Source organism: Epinephelus moara, chromosome 5 (genome assembly GCF_006386435.1).
Source record: "Epinephelus moara isolate mb chromosome 5, YSFRI_EMoa_1.0, whole genome shotgun sequence".
In the NCBI taxonomy this organism is placed as follows: domain Eukaryota; kingdom Metazoa; phylum Chordata; class Actinopteri; order Perciformes; family Serranidae; genus Epinephelus; species Epinephelus moara.
Genome location: NC_065510.1, coordinates 30,218,252 through 30,236,199, shown reverse-complemented (window position 1 = coordinate 30,236,199; position 17,948 = coordinate 30,218,252). Strand labels below are relative to the sequence as shown.

General features: G+C 41.0%; 3 protein-coding genes across 4 annotated transcripts in view; all 3 read right to left on the bottom strand.

Annotated features, from left to right (window-relative positions):
* The window catches only part of LOC126390965 (transmembrane domain-containing protein TMIGD3-like), a 6,197-nt gene extending 3,845 nt beyond the window's left edge, over positions 1-2,352 (bottom strand). The window contains exons 1-4 of the mRNA XM_050045498.1: positions 2,222-2,352; positions 622-933; positions 330-374; positions 132-239 (exon numbers count right to left, since the gene is read on the bottom strand). Of these exons, the coding sequence (XP_049901455.1) occupies positions 132-239; positions 330-374; positions 622-933; positions 2,222-2,261 (505 nt within the window). The 5' untranslated portion in view covers positions 2,262-2,352. The remainder of the gene's footprint in view (positions 1-131; positions 240-329; positions 375-621; positions 934-2,221) is intronic.
* Positions 2,353-2,603: 251 nt separating this feature from the next.
* LOC126390964 (uncharacterized) lies at positions 2,604-5,543 on the bottom strand. Of its 2 annotated transcripts, XM_050045494.1 has the most exons (6): positions 5,416-5,543; positions 4,958-5,299; positions 4,564-4,593; positions 4,419-4,457; positions 4,173-4,300; positions 2,604-3,249 (listed from the first exon to the last, which is right to left on the bottom strand). In XM_050045494.1, exons 1-6 carry the CDS (start codon positions 5,480-5,482, stop codon positions 2,926-2,928), a joined length of 930 nt encoding a protein of 309 aa, XP_049901451.1. In that variant the 5' UTR covers positions 5,483-5,543; the 3' UTR covers positions 2,604-2,925. The 2 variants fall into 2 exon arrangements, with proteins under 2 accessions (XP_049901451.1, XP_049901454.1); XM_050045497.1 differs by lacking the exon at positions 4,564-4,593.
* Positions 5,544-10,201: 4,658 nt separating this feature from the next.
* On the bottom strand, positions 10,202-14,346 carry LOC126390832 (uncharacterized). The gene is made up of 6 exons (XM_050045306.1): positions 14,129-14,346; positions 13,721-14,041; positions 11,789-11,953; positions 11,666-11,707; positions 11,422-11,561; positions 10,202-10,615 (listed from the first exon to the last, which is right to left on the bottom strand). The coding sequence occupies exons 1-6, from the start codon at positions 14,163-14,165 to the stop codon at positions 10,202-10,204; spliced, it is 1,119 nt and encodes a 372-aa protein (XP_049901263.1). The 5' UTR covers positions 14,166-14,346.
* Positions 14,347-17,948: the final 3,602 nt, after the last annotated feature.

The following is a 17,948-nucleotide window of genomic DNA, read 5'->3' as shown; positions in this document are numbered from 1 at the left end:
CCCCCCCCCCCCCCCCCCCCCCCCAAGGCTGCTTGGGATAGTTGTTCAGGGAAATATGTTTTCTACCATGCGTCTTTTACCCTGCCACCATATTCTGAAACTACTATTAAATGAGTCTGTTAGCTTTTTACCTGAAGATGCACTGGTGTCTCTCTTTCGATGTCTGAAGAACATCAGAAGGACAATTGCAAGTGCCAGCACAATCACCCCGAGACTTGCTCCAACGTACACCAGTATCTCTGAAAAAGAGACAACATCACGTCTCAATGTATCACTCAGGATTTGTCTCACACACATACAAATCACCACAGAACCAGACAGGTGCTTACTAGAGGATGAAGCATTTGATTGAGCCAAGTCATCGTCAGGGTTTCCTGAGAGAAAAAAAACAAAGAATTATGTCGATTTTGTTCTCTGGCCCTCAGCCACATTTTATCTGCTGTTTCAGTGTCTTTTTTTCCCCCGTTGCAAAAAGGAGAAGATCAGTGTGAGACAGACTGTGTTGTGAAATAATGGCCATTTTCTAGTGAAAAGGAAATGGAGCAAAGGTCTTTATTCTTTAAGTGATGATAAATAGTAACGCCATAAAAGCTACTGACACACAACACTGAATTAACTCACCCTTTTTGATTATGAGGACTACTTCATTGTATGTGTCAACACCAACTCTATCTATTCCACACCAGTAAGTTCCTGCGTCTTTCTCCGTCAGACTAGAGATGGTCACATCAAATGTGTTTCCTCCATCATTGATACTGTATCTCCTATTAGAATCTTTCTTATTTTTTCGGCTACTTATTAGGATGTCTTCATATCCACATGCTCCCTTGCAGAAATATTTGACGTTGGAAGACGCGTAAGTGTGAGAGCATGTTATTGTGACCTCCCGTCCCAGCACTCCTGTTACTGACTCAGCTTCAGTCTCCCATAACCCTGCACAAAACACACAGACAGCAACAGAGGTCAGACATTCAGTCAGTTTGCAAACAGCTGTTGAACCTTAATAGTGACACTGTATAATACCAACCAAATAGACCTATCCTGTTCTTTAAAGCAGTGGTTTCCAAACTTTTGCTTTCTGGCCCCTGACACAGGTTGTCTTATAAGTTATAGGCAGTTTATTCTGTTTTGATTGTTTCATCTGAATCATTTTTAGAGGCCTAAAGAGGTAAAACTATAGAGATAAACAGATATAAGAGAAAACAAATTTTTGTGTTGTATTTGTGTTTGTATTTTTTTTAAACCCCGGTAATCATTTCCGAAAAGCTGCTCCGAAGGTGCACTCCAGGGGTGCCCCCTGTAATTCTATTGAATTTCCCCAATTCAATCATACTGTTGAGATTTATATGCAAGTTGATAACTGCGTCAATACTTGAGTTAAGGAACTGCATACTGACATACTCTGGTTTCGTATTTTACACTTAGTACTAATTATCTGATGTGCATAGACTAATACTAGTACAGGCAGCATTTTGAAGTCCACAACAGTCTTGTTTGAATGTGTTATGTGTTATTCAAATAGACTAAATGTCCCCCTTTCCTTTAATTTGGAGCTTTAATTTGAAGGAGTAAGCCTACTTTCATTGTAAGGAACAACACATTTACCAAGAACAAGCCCTCTCAAGTTTAAGGAAGACTCCTGGGTACCTGTAGATCCCCCCAACCTCTGAGGTTAGAGTTCAAGGGACCCCTTTGAAATTAGGCATGCCAGTTGTTCCCTCACCAAAACTAAGCCTGAATTTGGAGTATGATTTAGCTCCCTGCATGATAAGCTTTGCCGACATGATTGGTACCAATGGATTATGTTGTCTAGTTTCACAAGATACCGAATTCGTGCTACCTCTTAAAGACAGTAATGTTGGACTCCTATTATTTTTGCCAGGTGCACTCCCCACTTCTATCACAACTCCAGCATGTCATTCAGTGTTATTGTAGACGCTTACAGACTGTTTTGACAGCCGTCATTGGTAAAGTTAACCCTCATTTGAATAATAGCGGTGCAGTTTTTTTTTATTTGAGATGAAATTGTCCTTCCCCTTTTACAACAAACAACTCTTACTGACAAATCTCAAATAAGTCTTCCCCATTCACTCAAAGTTTTTTAAAAGTGATTTTAAAAAGCACAAACTTCCACCTGAGAAAGCTCACAGCCACAAAAACATCAAACATTAACATAGAGGCAGAGACAGCTTGACAAAAGAATGAATCTCCATAAACGTACCTCCCACAAGAAAGACCGAAATTATGAAAATCATCTTCATGTTGCTCAGACTTGATTCGTCTGTTCTTTCCTTTGCCTTTTCGTATCTCACACTTGTCTCAGGTCTATGCAATAGACTCTACATGAATGATAACTCTGCTTGTGTGATAGGTTCCTCTTTGTTGTTGCACTTCCTAATTTTAGCCAGCTTCCTCTCTCTAAATCTCTCTACCAAACCACTTTGACCATATGTGAAGCACACCAAAGCATCCCTCCTGTCTTCTTTCTGTTTCATAGTGAATGTTAAGAGATCAATAAGGCCATTCAATAACTGACATAAGGACACCCTCAGATAATATCACTTGGTTTATTTTAATGAAATATATCAGAAAGCAGCGTGAGACAGTAGGTAACACATGCAGTCAGCTCTTCTTTGCGGATTTTGTCAACTCAAGAGAGTCCTCCTCAGAATGTGAAAACCAAACACAGCAACAATTAACACTATAGCAACTTGACTTCAGATCCTTAATCACTAACTTTTGAATGAGCTTGGCTTAAATTCACTATTCATTACAACCTGGGACTTAGTGTTGCCTCATATCACATAACGCATATCTCATCAGGTTAATAGGTGAGATCTGGGAACATGGCAACAAGGAAACAAAGGTTAGCTGTAAAGTTACAGACTTTCTGTAGGTTGTAATTAACCTGGAATTATCCATCCATCAACAGTCAATCAGCTCTTTGACTCCCACAGGTCCATCTTTAGGATCGTTGTTTCCATGAAGGCTGTGATAGACGTGCTCCTCAAACTGGCTGAGATCCAGGTGCTGGTACTGGCAGATTTGCTTTGGTACATCCACATCAACATATTCACCAAGGCCGAGAGTGACGGTGGACTCCCGATTCTTAGGCGGAAAGTGGGACCAGAGGTCAGGAGGTGGTGGTGGTAAAGCTGAAAGATCAGCGCAGTCTACAGACGAACAGCTGCAGCGTAATTCAGGTTCAGTTCTCACACCAGGCATCATTGTCTCGTAGTCAGATGACATCTGTGGGTGTGAAAAGAAACCTGCTGAGAGTGAACTGCTTCCTATTACTACGTTATTCAGTGTGGTATTTTCAGTAAGTAAACAAGACAGACTGTATTCAAAACCACCTACTACTGCATAGTGTCTTTGTTCGGCAGTATGAAACTGTTTAATCAGTTTATTTTGCAGTATGTCTAAACTAGTCCAGGCCAAAGATTTTACAGTCCTACAGCATAAGTACCTCTATGTCTGGAGTGAACGCTGCAGCTGGCTTTACTGCAGTGTTTTGAACTGCACTGGACTGTGGAACAAGAGATTGCAGCATGCACGGTCAGCATGCTTGTTATGCAGTCACAAAAAAGTGGGCTTCATGTGGACATCCCACAGGGGTCCTGTGAGGACCGTCGTGGACATGGGTGGTTGACGACAATTACGTGGACATGCGGATGTGGAAACTTTGATTTGGCCCATTGCATCAACTACAAATCCAGCTCAACATCCTCCAATTAGCCCTGAACAGAAAGTACAGCTGAGGCTGATGGAAATGTCATTAGTATTGCAGGTATTTAGTCTTTAACCAAAGTTCAGCCAGGAATACTTCAGTCAAAGAAAACTTTATTTGCATTTGCAGTATTATATTTGGCGGTATGGCTCCGTTCTGGGGCCCCTCTGCCTTTCCTACGCAGAAAGCCTCTTCCACGCGCCTACGTGGAAAGTATAAGGCGGAGAGAGCACACGTCCGTGCCCCTCCACGCGCCTGTGTGGAAAGACATAAGGCAGGGAGAGCACACCGCTCTGCCCTTCCATGTGCCTACATGGAAAGCCTAAGGCAGAGAGAGCAGCAGCAAAGACCTCCCAATTTCCGTTTGGACAAAAGTGGTGGACCGACCAGTGTTGCCATTCTGAAAGCAATGCTCCTAGTGTGGCTAAAAGTTTGCACAAACCTCTCTACTCTGGCGTGGGCCGGGTCTCCGTTGTTTAATAGCCAGCAGAAGACAAAGTGTAAACAGGCAGATAAACAGTATCGCTGCCATACACATCACTGCGGTCATGAACAGCGGCAGGTGGAGCTCTGCAGGAGAGAACGACAACTGAAGATCAGGATTCAGACACACACACACACACACACACACACACACTGAACACTATGAATACATAGGTATATGCATATTTATATTTATACAACTCACTGTCCACTGTTTCCTTTGGAAAGATGGGTGATCCAGTAACTGGAAAGCACAAATAAAAAAAGCACATTAAAAAAGTATTTTTAGAAATAAACATGCACAGAATTAACTGATGTATTGTGTAGTTTGGTAGTTTCACAAATCTTACTTTGATGTGTGACATTTTCTAGAGGATTTGCTGTTGTTGAAGGGCAGCAAGTAAAGCAATTAGTTTACAAAAACTTAAATGTGCATTGTAATAAATAAATGTACCTGTAGATCATATATAAATATATATATTTTTACACTTTGTCCTAGCATTTCCACAGAAGTAAGTGGTTCAGAAAAGAGGAACAGGTGTGGGAAAAGTAACTCTACTTAGTTCTTATTTACAGTAATAGCAACATTTTTAGATCGAAACCAGCAGGTGGACAGAAACTGTACAGATGTATAGCTGCAAGGCACGAATGCAGAGACCAGATGCTACTTATATGCATATGGATGGAATGTAACTGAAGACCACATATGAACATAGTGATTCTGTGCTGTGTGACACACTGTACCTCGGGAAACATTCAGTTGTATGAATCTGATATCGTCAGGGCGGAGGCTAATGTCCACCCCACACCTGTAGGTCCCGCTGTCCTCTGAGGTGAGTTTGTCCACCCTGACGATGAAGAAGGCTGCAGTGGTGTTGTCGTACAGAGAGAAACGTCCACTTCTCTGCCACTGGTCATGTTTTTCTGTCCGTATCAGTTGGGTGAAGGACATGTTGTCATCACTGTCATCACTGTCATAGCAGAAGTACTTGGCGTTTTTCTGCCAGCTTTTTTCATAGTCACATCTGAAGTCAAATCTCTGGCCTTCCACACCCGTAACAGCTTTGATTTTGACACTGATCAGAGCTGTCAGTCAGAAAAAAGCTGTGTTAGTTGCTTCTTCATTTTATCAAGTAATAAACTGCTTATTTCAAGAGAATAACATCATCTTAAAAAATCTGAAAGCATAGCCAGCTGCCCACCTTGGATTTGTAGTAGAGTAATGAGGACAGTTGTAGTTGTTCTCCATGAGATCCAGGTCGCTCCCATCACTCACAGTTTACCTTCAGTCCACACACTCTGATTCTTCCTCGGCTGCACAATGAGGCAGCAACCTGGACTGAAGACTGTGTAGGTGTGTTCAATCTGATGCTTTCAGGTCCATGTTTTTAAACCCCTTCCTCTTTCGCTTACAAACCAGTACACACATAACCTTAAACCTATGAAAGTGAAATCACAGTGGCTCAAAAAGTGACCTTTATCAGTCTTCATAAACTAATTTTTATATAGCACATCTGGAAATCATAATGCAGGTTAAATTTGATCCCTCCCTTTAAGACAATCAATCCCATCCTCCTCTGTAACCCACCTGGGTCATCACAGACTGTACTTGTGCTTGACGCCAGTGTTGCTGTCTGTTACTGTACCACTTCCTAATAAGTAGGTGTGACCAGGTTCAACAGCGGCCAAAGAGATTTTTCACAGTGTGCTACCCCAATGTCCTTATTACTGATCTATAACGCATCAAAAACTGATTTATTAATATTTCAATCTTCACACATGAACATTCTTATATAAAGAATTGATCAAATTACTTTGAATGAGGTGAATGGTTTTGATCATAGTAATAAATCCACCTCACTCTGCAGTTTACAGCTCTATGGAGCGTCTTAGTGTATTTTAACTGACAGTTTTGGTTTTATAGCCCACAACTACACTATTTTCAATTACTCTGACCGCTCTCATCAGAGTTTTTTCCAGCTGCAGCAGGAAGCTGTTCCAGATTTTCTTTAATAAACCAACTGTACTTTCACAACCAAGCACTAAACAGCAGACAGTTGGTGACATGACGGAGCATTTAGCAGCTAAAGAGCCAGATATTTCCATCAGGAGTCGGTAGAGTTAAAAACAGAGTATCAATATTCAGTGCTGTCTGCAACAATGTCTTCACTAACATGACCAGTAGGAGTCACCAAAGTCAGAAGAACCTTTGACATACTTCATATGGAGGTGTCAGCCCAAAAGTGCAGATATGTTTCGTTCAAGGTACAGACTAATCTTGTTAGTGCCACTGACTTACTGAGGGTCAAAGCTCCCTCTTCATGCTCACATGCTTTCTCTAACTGCAAACACATATTCAAATATGCATTTGCATCCTGACACAATCAGCCACAAACAGTCACACGCATGAGCACACTTGTTTGGTCCCTGGAGGACACTGCGAGAGCGTGAGCTAATGAAACAAGGAAAACAGGAGTCATGCTTATTGATGAAGAAGGATAATATTTGACTTGCGTTATTGGGTTAGTGAAAAACTGGAAATTTGAAGAACATAGACTTATTTTGTTTTTGTTTTGACATTGCATGTGAGATTAATGTGTGAAATCGATTATAAATTGAATTGTTGGACTGAATACCAGTATTAATTAGAGTTTTGTTTTACACATATGATACATATATAGACATCAGATGAAATATATTTATATGTAAATGTTACATATACCCTTTGCTGACCTGTAGGAGCTGTTGTGTATGTGTATTGTCTTATGTTTGTTTTGTTTTTCTGTATTGTTATGTGTGATTATGTGTTGTAAATGGAACAACTGTACTGACACAATGTAAAGACTGTTGAAAGGACCCCAGGAAGAATAGCTGTTGCTGTACAACAGCTAATGGGGATCCTAAATAAAACAAACAAACTGCATTGACTAACATTCATACGCTGGAGACGCAACCAAATCATAACCTTTTCCCAACACCTAGCCTGGCCTTAAATAAAATCATATATCTCTATCTATCTATCTATCTATCTATCTATCTATCTATCTATCTCTCTCTCTCTCTCTCACACACACACACACACACACACACACACACAGACAGTGTTACCGGCTCACCCTTTTTCCCTTGTGGCTAACCTCTGAGCGTGTGACATGTGCTTCGGTGTGCAGAGGGAAACACTTCTCTCGGGGTGTCATGGTGAAGACGGCAGGCGGCAAAGACTGATGATAGTCAGCAGAATTAAGTGTCTATATAAGCTCAGGGCTACTGTGTGACCTCATGAGAAGCCATGTTTGTTGTTTTGCGGTGAAGACTGCAATAAAGCCATTGTTGGTGAACAGCACCCAAACACCTCGCCATCCTTCCTTCAGCGGAGTGGTCCGGACTGCTAGAAGCTAGTTACCAGCTATTAATGAGCCAAGCTAATTTAATATTAATATTAATAAGCCAGCGTGTTCCCAACTATGGTTCGGAGCTGTCACTGAAAGAGGTTACAGCACACACACACACACACACACCCACACCCACACACACACACACACACACACACACACACACACACACACACACACACAGGTTGGAGACAATCAAAGGAACACTTGTACACTGTGGTGGCCCACAGAGCCAAAACATTATATGCATCTTAAAAAAAAGAAGAAAGAAAGGAGACACCAGATATTTGTTTTACCACATAAAAATACATCTTTAATACTATTTTAAATTTTGCAAGAAATATAAAACGGAGGTAAAACTCAAAAGCAGCGGCAGCACTGTGGCTAGTTAAGGCTAGCAGGTGGGATAGGCTTAGCTAAAGCTAAGTTACCCATTCCCTGTAACTGAAAAATGCTTCAGTGTCACTGCAGTTGTAACTGAGTTTGTGAAATTCACAAATAAGGCAGTGGTTAAATCTAACCTTAAAGAAAAAACATACATTTGTAATTAGCCTAGCTTAGCAGAGTGGCGGTAACTGCTTCCTCTGCAGTCTCTGACCCCCGGTGGAATTCACATGGTTACACCTCCAAATCATGTATTTAAATGTCATTAAAGACTAACTGTTGTTAAAGTGGCTTGTTAGTTTAAGTGGAAAAGAAAGCTGAAAAATGAGGACATATTTTGTTTGAAGATGTTGCTTTTCTCTGCACCCTTCAGTATCTGAATGTATTTTTAATGTTAAGTCTGTGACAATGATTAAAAATCGGCCTAAAAGGCATAAAGTTAAGGTTTTACACAACCAGGTCTCACTCCGACCTCGTCACATATTGACATTTTGGCATGGACTTTCCACGTCCACATACAACTTGCAAGGCACCCTGGGTGCGTTGGTTGTTGACATTCTGGGACACCGTGTCAAGTTCTGCCTGTTACATGCATTGTCTTCTTTCAAAATACATTTCCATTTTCACAGGAAATTTAATGTTTACATACAGTCTCTTTCAAAATAAACTCACTACGTCAATACAACAGTGTGAATTGACTTTTTTTTCCCTTCAACAACAAACGCACATGGTTGGGTTTAAGCAACAAAAGGAAGTGGTTAGGTTTAGGAAAAAGGAACAGGGTTTGGCTTTAGAATCTTACAGGATGCAAGCACTGCTCTCCTGGGTGAAAGTCGATATTTGCTGGACCCACCCTCGCTGCCTTAACTTTTGTCCTTATCTCGTCACGTTTCCCCCTGAAGCTGGCGGGTGCCGTAAAACTATAGTGGCAACCAGCCGCATATCATGCCGACTTTCAAGGACGCCTTTTTTCGTTGGTTTCTGACGCTGCAAGTCACTGCCAAAGTGCCGGATTACATCGACTTCAGGGTGAGAACGGGTCACCATTATAGTTTAACAGCGCTCGGCAGCGTCGGGGGAAACACGGTGGGACAAGAACGAAAGCTAAGGTGGCGAGAGTCCAAGTAGAACAGGCCGGACGGGTGGTGGATGAGTCCAACAAACACCAACCTTGACTCAGGGGAGCAATGTTTGCATCCCGTGAGATTCTAAAGTTGAACCCTGCTCTTTTGTCCTAAACCTAACCAGGTACGTTAGTTGTTGGAGGAAAAAAACATCAATTTACATTGTTGTACTAACATAGTGCATTTATTTTGAAAGAGACTGTATGTAAACGATAAATTTCCTGTAAAAATGGAAGTGTATTTTGAAAGAAGACAATGCATGTAACAGGCAGAAGCTGACATAGCATCCCAGAACGTCAACAACCAACACACCCAGGGTACCTTTCACATCATATCTGGGCGTGGAAAGTCCAGGACCAAAAGGCGATATGTGACGAGGTCGGAGTGAGAATGCGTTGTTTTACATTATGTTACACAGTTTAACTAAAAGCCTTTAAACCTCAAACCCTCTTTTTCTTAATTTCACTATTTCTGTAATTACTGCTGTCTGCCTTTATCAGGTGCTGTGTGTGTAATTGCAGTGTAGCATGTACCACTCCTGTGAAGCTTACAAGCATAAATTGTTGTTAAGGTTACGTCATAGAGGTTTATTTTATGCATACTGTGCACAAAGGCCATGCAAAAACACAGTGACGTTTCAGTTAAAATCCTTACACTCAGCTCTCTCAACAACAGCAGTTGAAGCAAATAGTTAACATTTTAAGCCTCTCACAAACGCAGTATAATACAGGACTGTAGTATCAGATTTTATTACATTGATCTATCTGACTTTGGACGGTCATCGCCTCTACCTTTCCTTCAAATCAAGTACGATCAAGTGAAGCAAAACATATCTTCATAGTATGTAAAGTAACTCAGTGAAGATAGGAGACTGTATTCATTTGTTAAGTTTGTCTCTCTGTAGCTACACAGACACACAATGAATCCAATCAGTGCAAAGACAGGAGCTGTCTACGTCCCTCAGCATATTTGTAAAGGACAGAAATGTAGTTTAAAGTGAAATATGATTGTTGGTTATGACTGGAGAAGCAGAGTAGGAGGTGCAGCTCAGTTCTCTGTTGATGTCCAGTCACACCTTTGACAGTAACTCACACTGTTCCTGATAAATCCAAACCAAACCAGAGTGATGTGGGCCTCACTTCTGTGGAATCACTGCGAGATCTGGAGTGAAAAGCTGATGCCTTGCTTGTACAGCTGCTTGTAGTTGCTGTAGGTTTAAGACAACCTTCAACAGTTCTTTCAGATGAAGGGGGCAAAGGGTTGATGTAGATCTTAGAGCTGGTGTCACGCTTGTCTCTGTTGTTTGCAGCTGAATAGCTTGAATGTGCAGTGCCTTTGGAGCAGCAGATGTTTTCATAGATGTGATGGGGTGTGTTACTTTCGTCTGCTGTGGTCGCAGATGTTGGTGGATCCTGCTTTGGGTGGTGAGTACAAGAGAGCTTCTCAGATATTTTTTTTATCGACAGAACCTCCCCGCCAATGTCATCGTACTCGCAGTCATCCTGTTGAAAAGTGGCAGATGAAAAAATAAGCATATATTAAGTATATATATGTTTGACATTTTGCAGAATACTGTTTTTGGCTTTCTTGACAAGAGAAGATAGACACCACTCTTATGTCTTCAAATGTGGTTTGCATCCAAATTGCAAAAATGCTTGTTTCATGTGCTTTTTTCTTGCTGTCAAGACTTTCTGAAATCAGTCCGAATAAAATCTGGATATGACAAAAGGGATTTGGGCTGACAGTCAGAACAAAGCCTAAAAGTTATGAAATCCACCACCAGCACCTCAAAAACGCTTGAAAAAAGGTTCACAATTTAATCCCTAAAAAACACATAGTGTACAAACAAAATATTTTATGACAGTATGCTTATTTCTCACCTGGGAGCAGTGACTTTCTGAAGTCTTCCTGTCGCTAAGCTAGCCATCTCCTGGCTGTAGCTTTATATTCATCATATAAACATGAGATTGGTATCTATCTGCTCAACTAACTCTTAGCAAGACTACAAGTAAGCATAGTTCCTAAAATTTCAAACTATTCCTTTAGTGCAACACTCCTGTATCACTGGCAGGACTGTTTAGCTTTGGGTTTTGAAGCATCGTCATGCAAAAACTCCACAGATTAAAAAAAAAAAAAAGAGGAAGAATAGGACTTTTGGGAAACCCCTCTTCATACACTGACCTCTGAAACCAGGAAAGGAAACTTTATCATCGTCACATTTATTCAATTCGCTGTCAAAACAATCGTCATATTTCTCTAGGAAGACAGTTGTTGTGTTGTAAACTGAGCTCCAGTTTGTGTCTCATACCTCTCCTTCATCTGCACCGATGCTGTTGGAGCACACTTGTGGTTGAGGTTTTGATTTTACGTTGCATTTCCACACGATAACTGCCAGCATCACGATAGTCAGTATGGCAACAACCCCAACTGTAGTGTACAGCACAATCCCTGACCAAACACAAAGGAGATGGCTCAACAATTTTTACATATCCACAAATGTGAGTCACCAGCTGATATTCATGCACCAACTGCACACAACACGGCAAACTCACCTCTGCTGATGTTCTGTGCTCCTCCATTAGTGCTGTTTGAGGCTGTAAGGTTCAAATAGAATATTATTGTAGGTTTTTCTGTCTATGATTTATATCTGATGCAAATTTAATATTTCCTCCCACCTGTTGAATGGTTTGCAGGCCTACTGGTGTCTATTCCAGATGTTAATTGTGTTGAGTTGGAAATATTCTGATAGGTCCATGTGAGCAGTTCAGGTTCAAGTGTAGGTATGACAGTCGTTGTCTCGTTTGCAACAACTGTATCTGTAACAACTGGATGGGGGACAGCTGTGGAAGAAGTATTTCAATCCTTTTACTTAACTACCAAAACAACAGTGTAAGAGACAATACTTCTGTTAAAGTACAGAGGTAGTATCAGCTGAATGTACATAAAGTAGCAAATGTCAAGTACTCGTTCTACAGTAAAATCTGAGTTGAGTTGGAGCTACTTTTCAATACTCTATATAGGCTACAGTTAGTTAGTTGGGTCCAGTGGTTCCCAGCTAGGGCTGGGTATCAGCATTAGGCGATTTGAAGGGGGACGAGAGGGGACAATGCCACCCTCGCTGTCCTCCCTGTTGAAAACTGATCTACTGGGTATTGATATTCAATACATTTAAGGAACTGATCAAAATATCCCAGCACCAAGTAGTACTGAGACTTCTGTAGTCAAACAATACCTGCATTCAATCCTTTTTGTACCAAGAACTAGTAAAAAAAAGAGTCTTTGTGTGGTTTTGCTCGCAGCCAATCCCTGCAAGCTTTCTTGAATTTAAAATGATGTGTAATTTGCTCACTACCACAGCGGCCACAACCCTCAGGAAGTCAAGTGCTGTCTCTTTGAAGGATTTGGCAGTTCGACATGCCAAGATGTCACCAAAGCATTCGAATGTATGGCTGTACCACACACCTGTAATGTCTGTTGGCATTTTTTGCAGTTTTGCATTTGAATGCTGCCATTCACATGATGGACACTGAATGACATAAAGAAAATAAGGTATCAAATTAAGTATTCTGTCGGTATCACTTTAGGGGGATTGGTATTGGTAATGGTATCGTAAACAATACCCAGCCCTATTCCCAACCTAGGGTATCACAAGATGAATCTGAGGTTTATTAGATGACTACTTACAATTTTTTGTTTTTTATTGGGATTTTTTTGTTTGTTTTTGTTTTAAATATACACTGCTCAAAAATATTAAGGTAACACTTAATGGTCACTTTATAACACCGATTCAGAAACAGACTGTCAGAAACAGACTCCGTGAGAGTGGCATTAGGGCTCGACATCCTTCAGTGTCCAGATGTTGTCAGGAGTGCATACAGGCACGAGGGGGCCTATACACACTTCTGAGTCACATTATGAGTTGCTGTGATAAAATTCACACAAGTTGGATCAGACTGTGATTCCAGTTTTTTAAATCCAGCCCTCAGTGGGTCGATGATTTTGGTTTCCACTGACCATTGTTATGCCATTTTGCTCTCAACAAATTACATGTACATCAGTAAAGATTTTCAAAGATTTTCAACTTGAACAATTAGTTCAACAAGATCTGATGTGTGATTTCAGTGTTCCCTTATTTATTTATTTTTTTTGGAGCAGTGTATAAGGAGTTTTGCATCATTGAGCCTCAAACTGTTATTTAATTCAAGTCGTCTGAGCAGTTTAAAGGGGAAAGCACTCTTTGGTAAAAGTTATGGATTTATAAAACAGTAACAAACACTGCTTTTTTTCTTAGGTGTCACAAGCCAAAACCACTGGGAACCACTTATTATACAAAATGTATTGTATTTTATAAACGTAGACAATATTTTGTGTGGAAAATATTAATGCGTAAAGTGACACAAGCTGTCAGATAAATGTGGAATAAAAAGTACAATATTTCCCTCTGAAATGTAAGGAGCTAATGTATGAAGTAGGATACATACGAAGAGTACAAGTACCTCAAAACTATACTTAACAGCACCTGAATAGTTACATCCCACTCCTGATGGGGAAATGTGTATTCATGATACATCTTATTCGGGGTGAGAGTGATCAAATCATGCACATACCTTCCTTAACGGTAAGTTGTACTGAAGTGAATGTATCAAAACCAGGCCTCTCCACTCCACACAAATATCTCCCCGTGTCTGACAGCTGGAGTTGACTGAAGGTCACAGTAGAGGTCCCGTCCCGAGAGTCCACCAGGGTTATCCTCTCTGACCCTGCTCTTCCACCAGATTGTACAGTAACCAGTATATCTCCACTGCTTTTACACGGATCGTTGCAGAAGTATTTATTGTTTTTCCATGCAAGTTTGTGTGAACACTGGAACGAGACTTCTCCCCCCTCGAATCCCTCCACGTTGATCTCTGCTCCCTTGATCCCAGCAACTGCCAAAATTAAATCACGTTACAAGAGTTAAAGCATCTTTGAGCTGTTGAGGTAAATTAATGGATGTATTTCATTAACACACTTACCATATAGAAAACAGTAGAAGATAGAGACGATCTTCATTCTGATCAGTCAAGTGCCAGTTGTGTTGTATTTCGTATTCTCCCTCCAGGCCTTGTACAGTGATTGAACATCTGTCTGTCTAAAAACCTAAACAGTGGTTAAATGTTTTATCATACTTTACCACTGTACATGCTTGACACCGTTCACGCAGATGAAATGACATCGAGGTAAGCTCCCACCTCTCTACCTTCTTCCTGTGGTTTTAAATGTATGAGAGCGGAAGGCGAGGGCTGCAGATACAACCCAAGAGAACAGAAACATGCAGGATGAAGCAGAAGGGAGAGGACCTGTGTCTGTGATGCATGCCCACACTTAATTTCAGTTCTGTCAGTTTCTTGTATCACTGTATGTGTAACACCCAAGTTCACCTTTTAGCTACAGGTGAACTTCAATAACAAAGCCAACAGTCAGTGTGGGTCAAATGACATAGCAGGCTTTTATTAAACTCAGGAGCCCTAACAGCAGTAATAAAGAGTGTCTTGGGGGTTTGATCAGAAAATTTAATATCACCTGGCAGCCATTATTTATTTTGTAGAAGGTATACAGAGATTTGATTAATTGTTCTGTGCTCAAGTTGCCTGCTTCTTTATATTTGAAAAGTAGAAAATAAAAAAGACCTTGATCAGATGTCTTGTTGCAGGAGGGTGTGATGCACCAATCTGTAGGCACTAGAAGTATACTATATATGGATAACCAAAACTACATACAAAACAAACCCCTTTTTCAACAGGAAAAAGTGACACATCAAACCTTATATCACCACAACTCAACAGGTGAATGTAGGAGGCCAACACCAACTGCAGCACAAAAACTTAAACCACACATTAATAACTTCAGTTTACTAAAATACAGATAAAATAATGTGCAATGAGTAATATAAAACATAATATAAAAAAACGGCAATCAGCGCTTTGCCTGTGAATTGGACACAACACATGTCAGTCTTCATCCAACCACAGGCAAACATTGTTTAATATTAAAAGACACTCATTCCCCTGGACTGTTAGGACCCTTAACAGTTCTCAACAGCTCAGGTGCTCTCACTGTGATTGGCCAAATTTCACCTGGGTTGTAGTGTACCCCTATGCATTGCTCAAGCAAAGTAAAAACTGAAATTCAATACATTCAATATATGAGTGCCCTACAGTAGTGAACCAAAATACACTACTAGTACTGCTACTACTGCTTTTCTTCACTACTGATATGGTGATCAATAATTAAAATTTAGCACATGTCAATACCAATACAGGCAGTTCAAATAGGCCAGCTCGTACTGAAAAGTTACAGTAATGTAGACACACTTGTTTTTAAAAAAAATTCTCCAAAATCTGCCGCTCCCCTCAGCTTTATAGAACTTTATAGTGAGTTTCAGCTCAGTAGTTGGCTGTCCAACCCACAGCTCTCACAGCCTCATTTTCAGCTGCAGCAGGCTGAAAACAGAAGGCTCTAAAAACTATTTCAATCAGGAGAGACAGAAGAATGAAGTAAGGATAATATTTTAATACAGAATATGAGTGTACAGAGTAACAGATGATTTGTGCCAGACACCAGAGGGAGATATTTTGTGACTGAGGGACATCTGAGCGGCAGCAGGATAAATCCCCCCATGGAGTCCAGACACTGGTGGAGGTGGTGGCTGATGACTCTGAGGCTGCTGACTGCTGAGGCATATGAGGCTGATGGATCTGTAAAGACTAGGTGGTGATGGGGAAAGAAAGAACTACGGCAGAGAAAGAACCATATTTAAAAAGAGGAGCGGTAAGATGATATGCTGACAGAAAAGGTGTGTCTCTGTGCTTTTATGTTAATCAGCTCAAAAACAGCTGATGATGCATTTGACCTACCCAGACAATGGGGTCCATGTCATTGGTTCGACAGCCCATTGGTTCGACAGCCCATTGGTTCGACATCCCATTAGTCCGACTGTCTGTGGCGCTGAACGGCTCGCGGCAGGCGTATGGTGCGCCGCGACCGGCTTGAGGCGGAGCAGGCTCACGGTTTATGTGTTTGTCACTTTCTTTTTCATTTTAACCCACACCATGATCTTTTCCTGACCCTAACCAAGTGGTTTTTGTGCCTAAACCTAACCAGACCTTAACCACAGGGCATCATGATGATTTCGGAACGGACTTCGGAACAATGAGTTTAATATGGTCAGACCAATGGGATGTCGAACCAATGGACAGTTCCCAGACAATGACACCTAGAGATACTGAGTAAGTATGTGTGCAAGGAGTGAATGACAGGATGTGAAAGAAAACGTACAGCCTGAGCATGAAAAGTATTGTCTTCCTGACTGAACTTTCAGTAGAGCTTCATATGTACACTACTTGCTCAGCACCAAACGGCACAAAAACAGAGTTAGCAAGCAGCTGGTGAACATAGGGGAGCATTTAGCCAATATCTTCCCTCCTCTGGAATTGGTACAGACCAAAAGCAGAGCTAAAAGCACACTACTCGAAATTAATGATTATGTTGTTCCATAACTGTGAATAAGCATGTGCTGACTAACAGGTGTGCCATATAAACTCAAAAGATGCCGATATGTCAGTGTTGTGTTAAGTGTTGCCCCTGGGAGGCCAAAAAAATCAGTTAGTTCAGCTTAGGCACAGATAAAATTGGTGACAAACATACATAGGCCTATGGTAAATTATATTTTTTAAATACAGAAATATCCTGTTGAGTGAGACAAGAAGGTCAATACTGTCTCATGTCTGTCTGTTAAATATGAAGCTACGGTCAGCAGCTGGTTAGCTTAGCGTAGCATAAACTGTAAACATGGGAAAATAGCTAGCATGACTAGAACTGTTGTTATCTGGTGTTTATACTTTGGTTTTCAACAGATTCCAAAACAATATAAACTGTATTACTTGGTGAATTTCAGAGGTGGTGGTAGTTTCCAGTCTTAATGCTAAGCTAACGGGCTGCTGGCTGTCGCCTTACACATGAAGCTCAGCGTAATATCGATCATGAAGACTTTCTTTGTGCTCATCCATTCACAAATCTCTCACTCCCAGTTCCAATCAAACTTTGCCACGATTTCTATCAGCCAGTCAGGATGCCACTGCAAAATTTTAAATCTGCTCTCTCCTCTGTTGATGTCAGCCATCATTTTAGGCAGAATTGTTGCACCCTCCTCCACCCCGTCCACCTCCAGCCATCGTATCCAGAGTCCAGGACAAGCTCAACAAAGACTCATTCCTCTACTCATCCCATCCAGATCATCAGCACTTCTCCATCTTCCTCTAATCTCATCTTCACCACCTCTACCACCACCAGAGTCTAGACCCCGGGGAGCTCCCTATATTACTATGGATTCATCACCCTCCTTAAACCATACCATCTCTATGGCGTCTAATCGCCAAAGACTTTCATATTTTCCATTCTTATGTGCACATGTTAATAAATATTATTTTTACTATAAAAACAAGTCGTCAATTCAAAGACACCTGAAAGCAATTATAAGCACAATCTTGATCCGAATGTCAACAAAAAGATAACACAAACTTCTCAAACACTATTTAGTGCTAACATCAGTTTTCTGGAAGTATGTGTAGGTGGCCAAAACGCTCACTGAGTGGGCCTTTAGATGCACTACATGTATGAACTTATTGCCATTTAAGGAACAGGTGACAGACGTGGAGGCACCTTAAAGGACCTCAGTCAGTAGGCTGGATATAAAAGCTAAAAGTAAAGCTCTCTGAATGTGCGCTCCACTGGTGGGCGGAGGTGTTGAAGTAGTAGGTTGGAAATGCAATTATAGAATGACTGTGAATTTGCTTT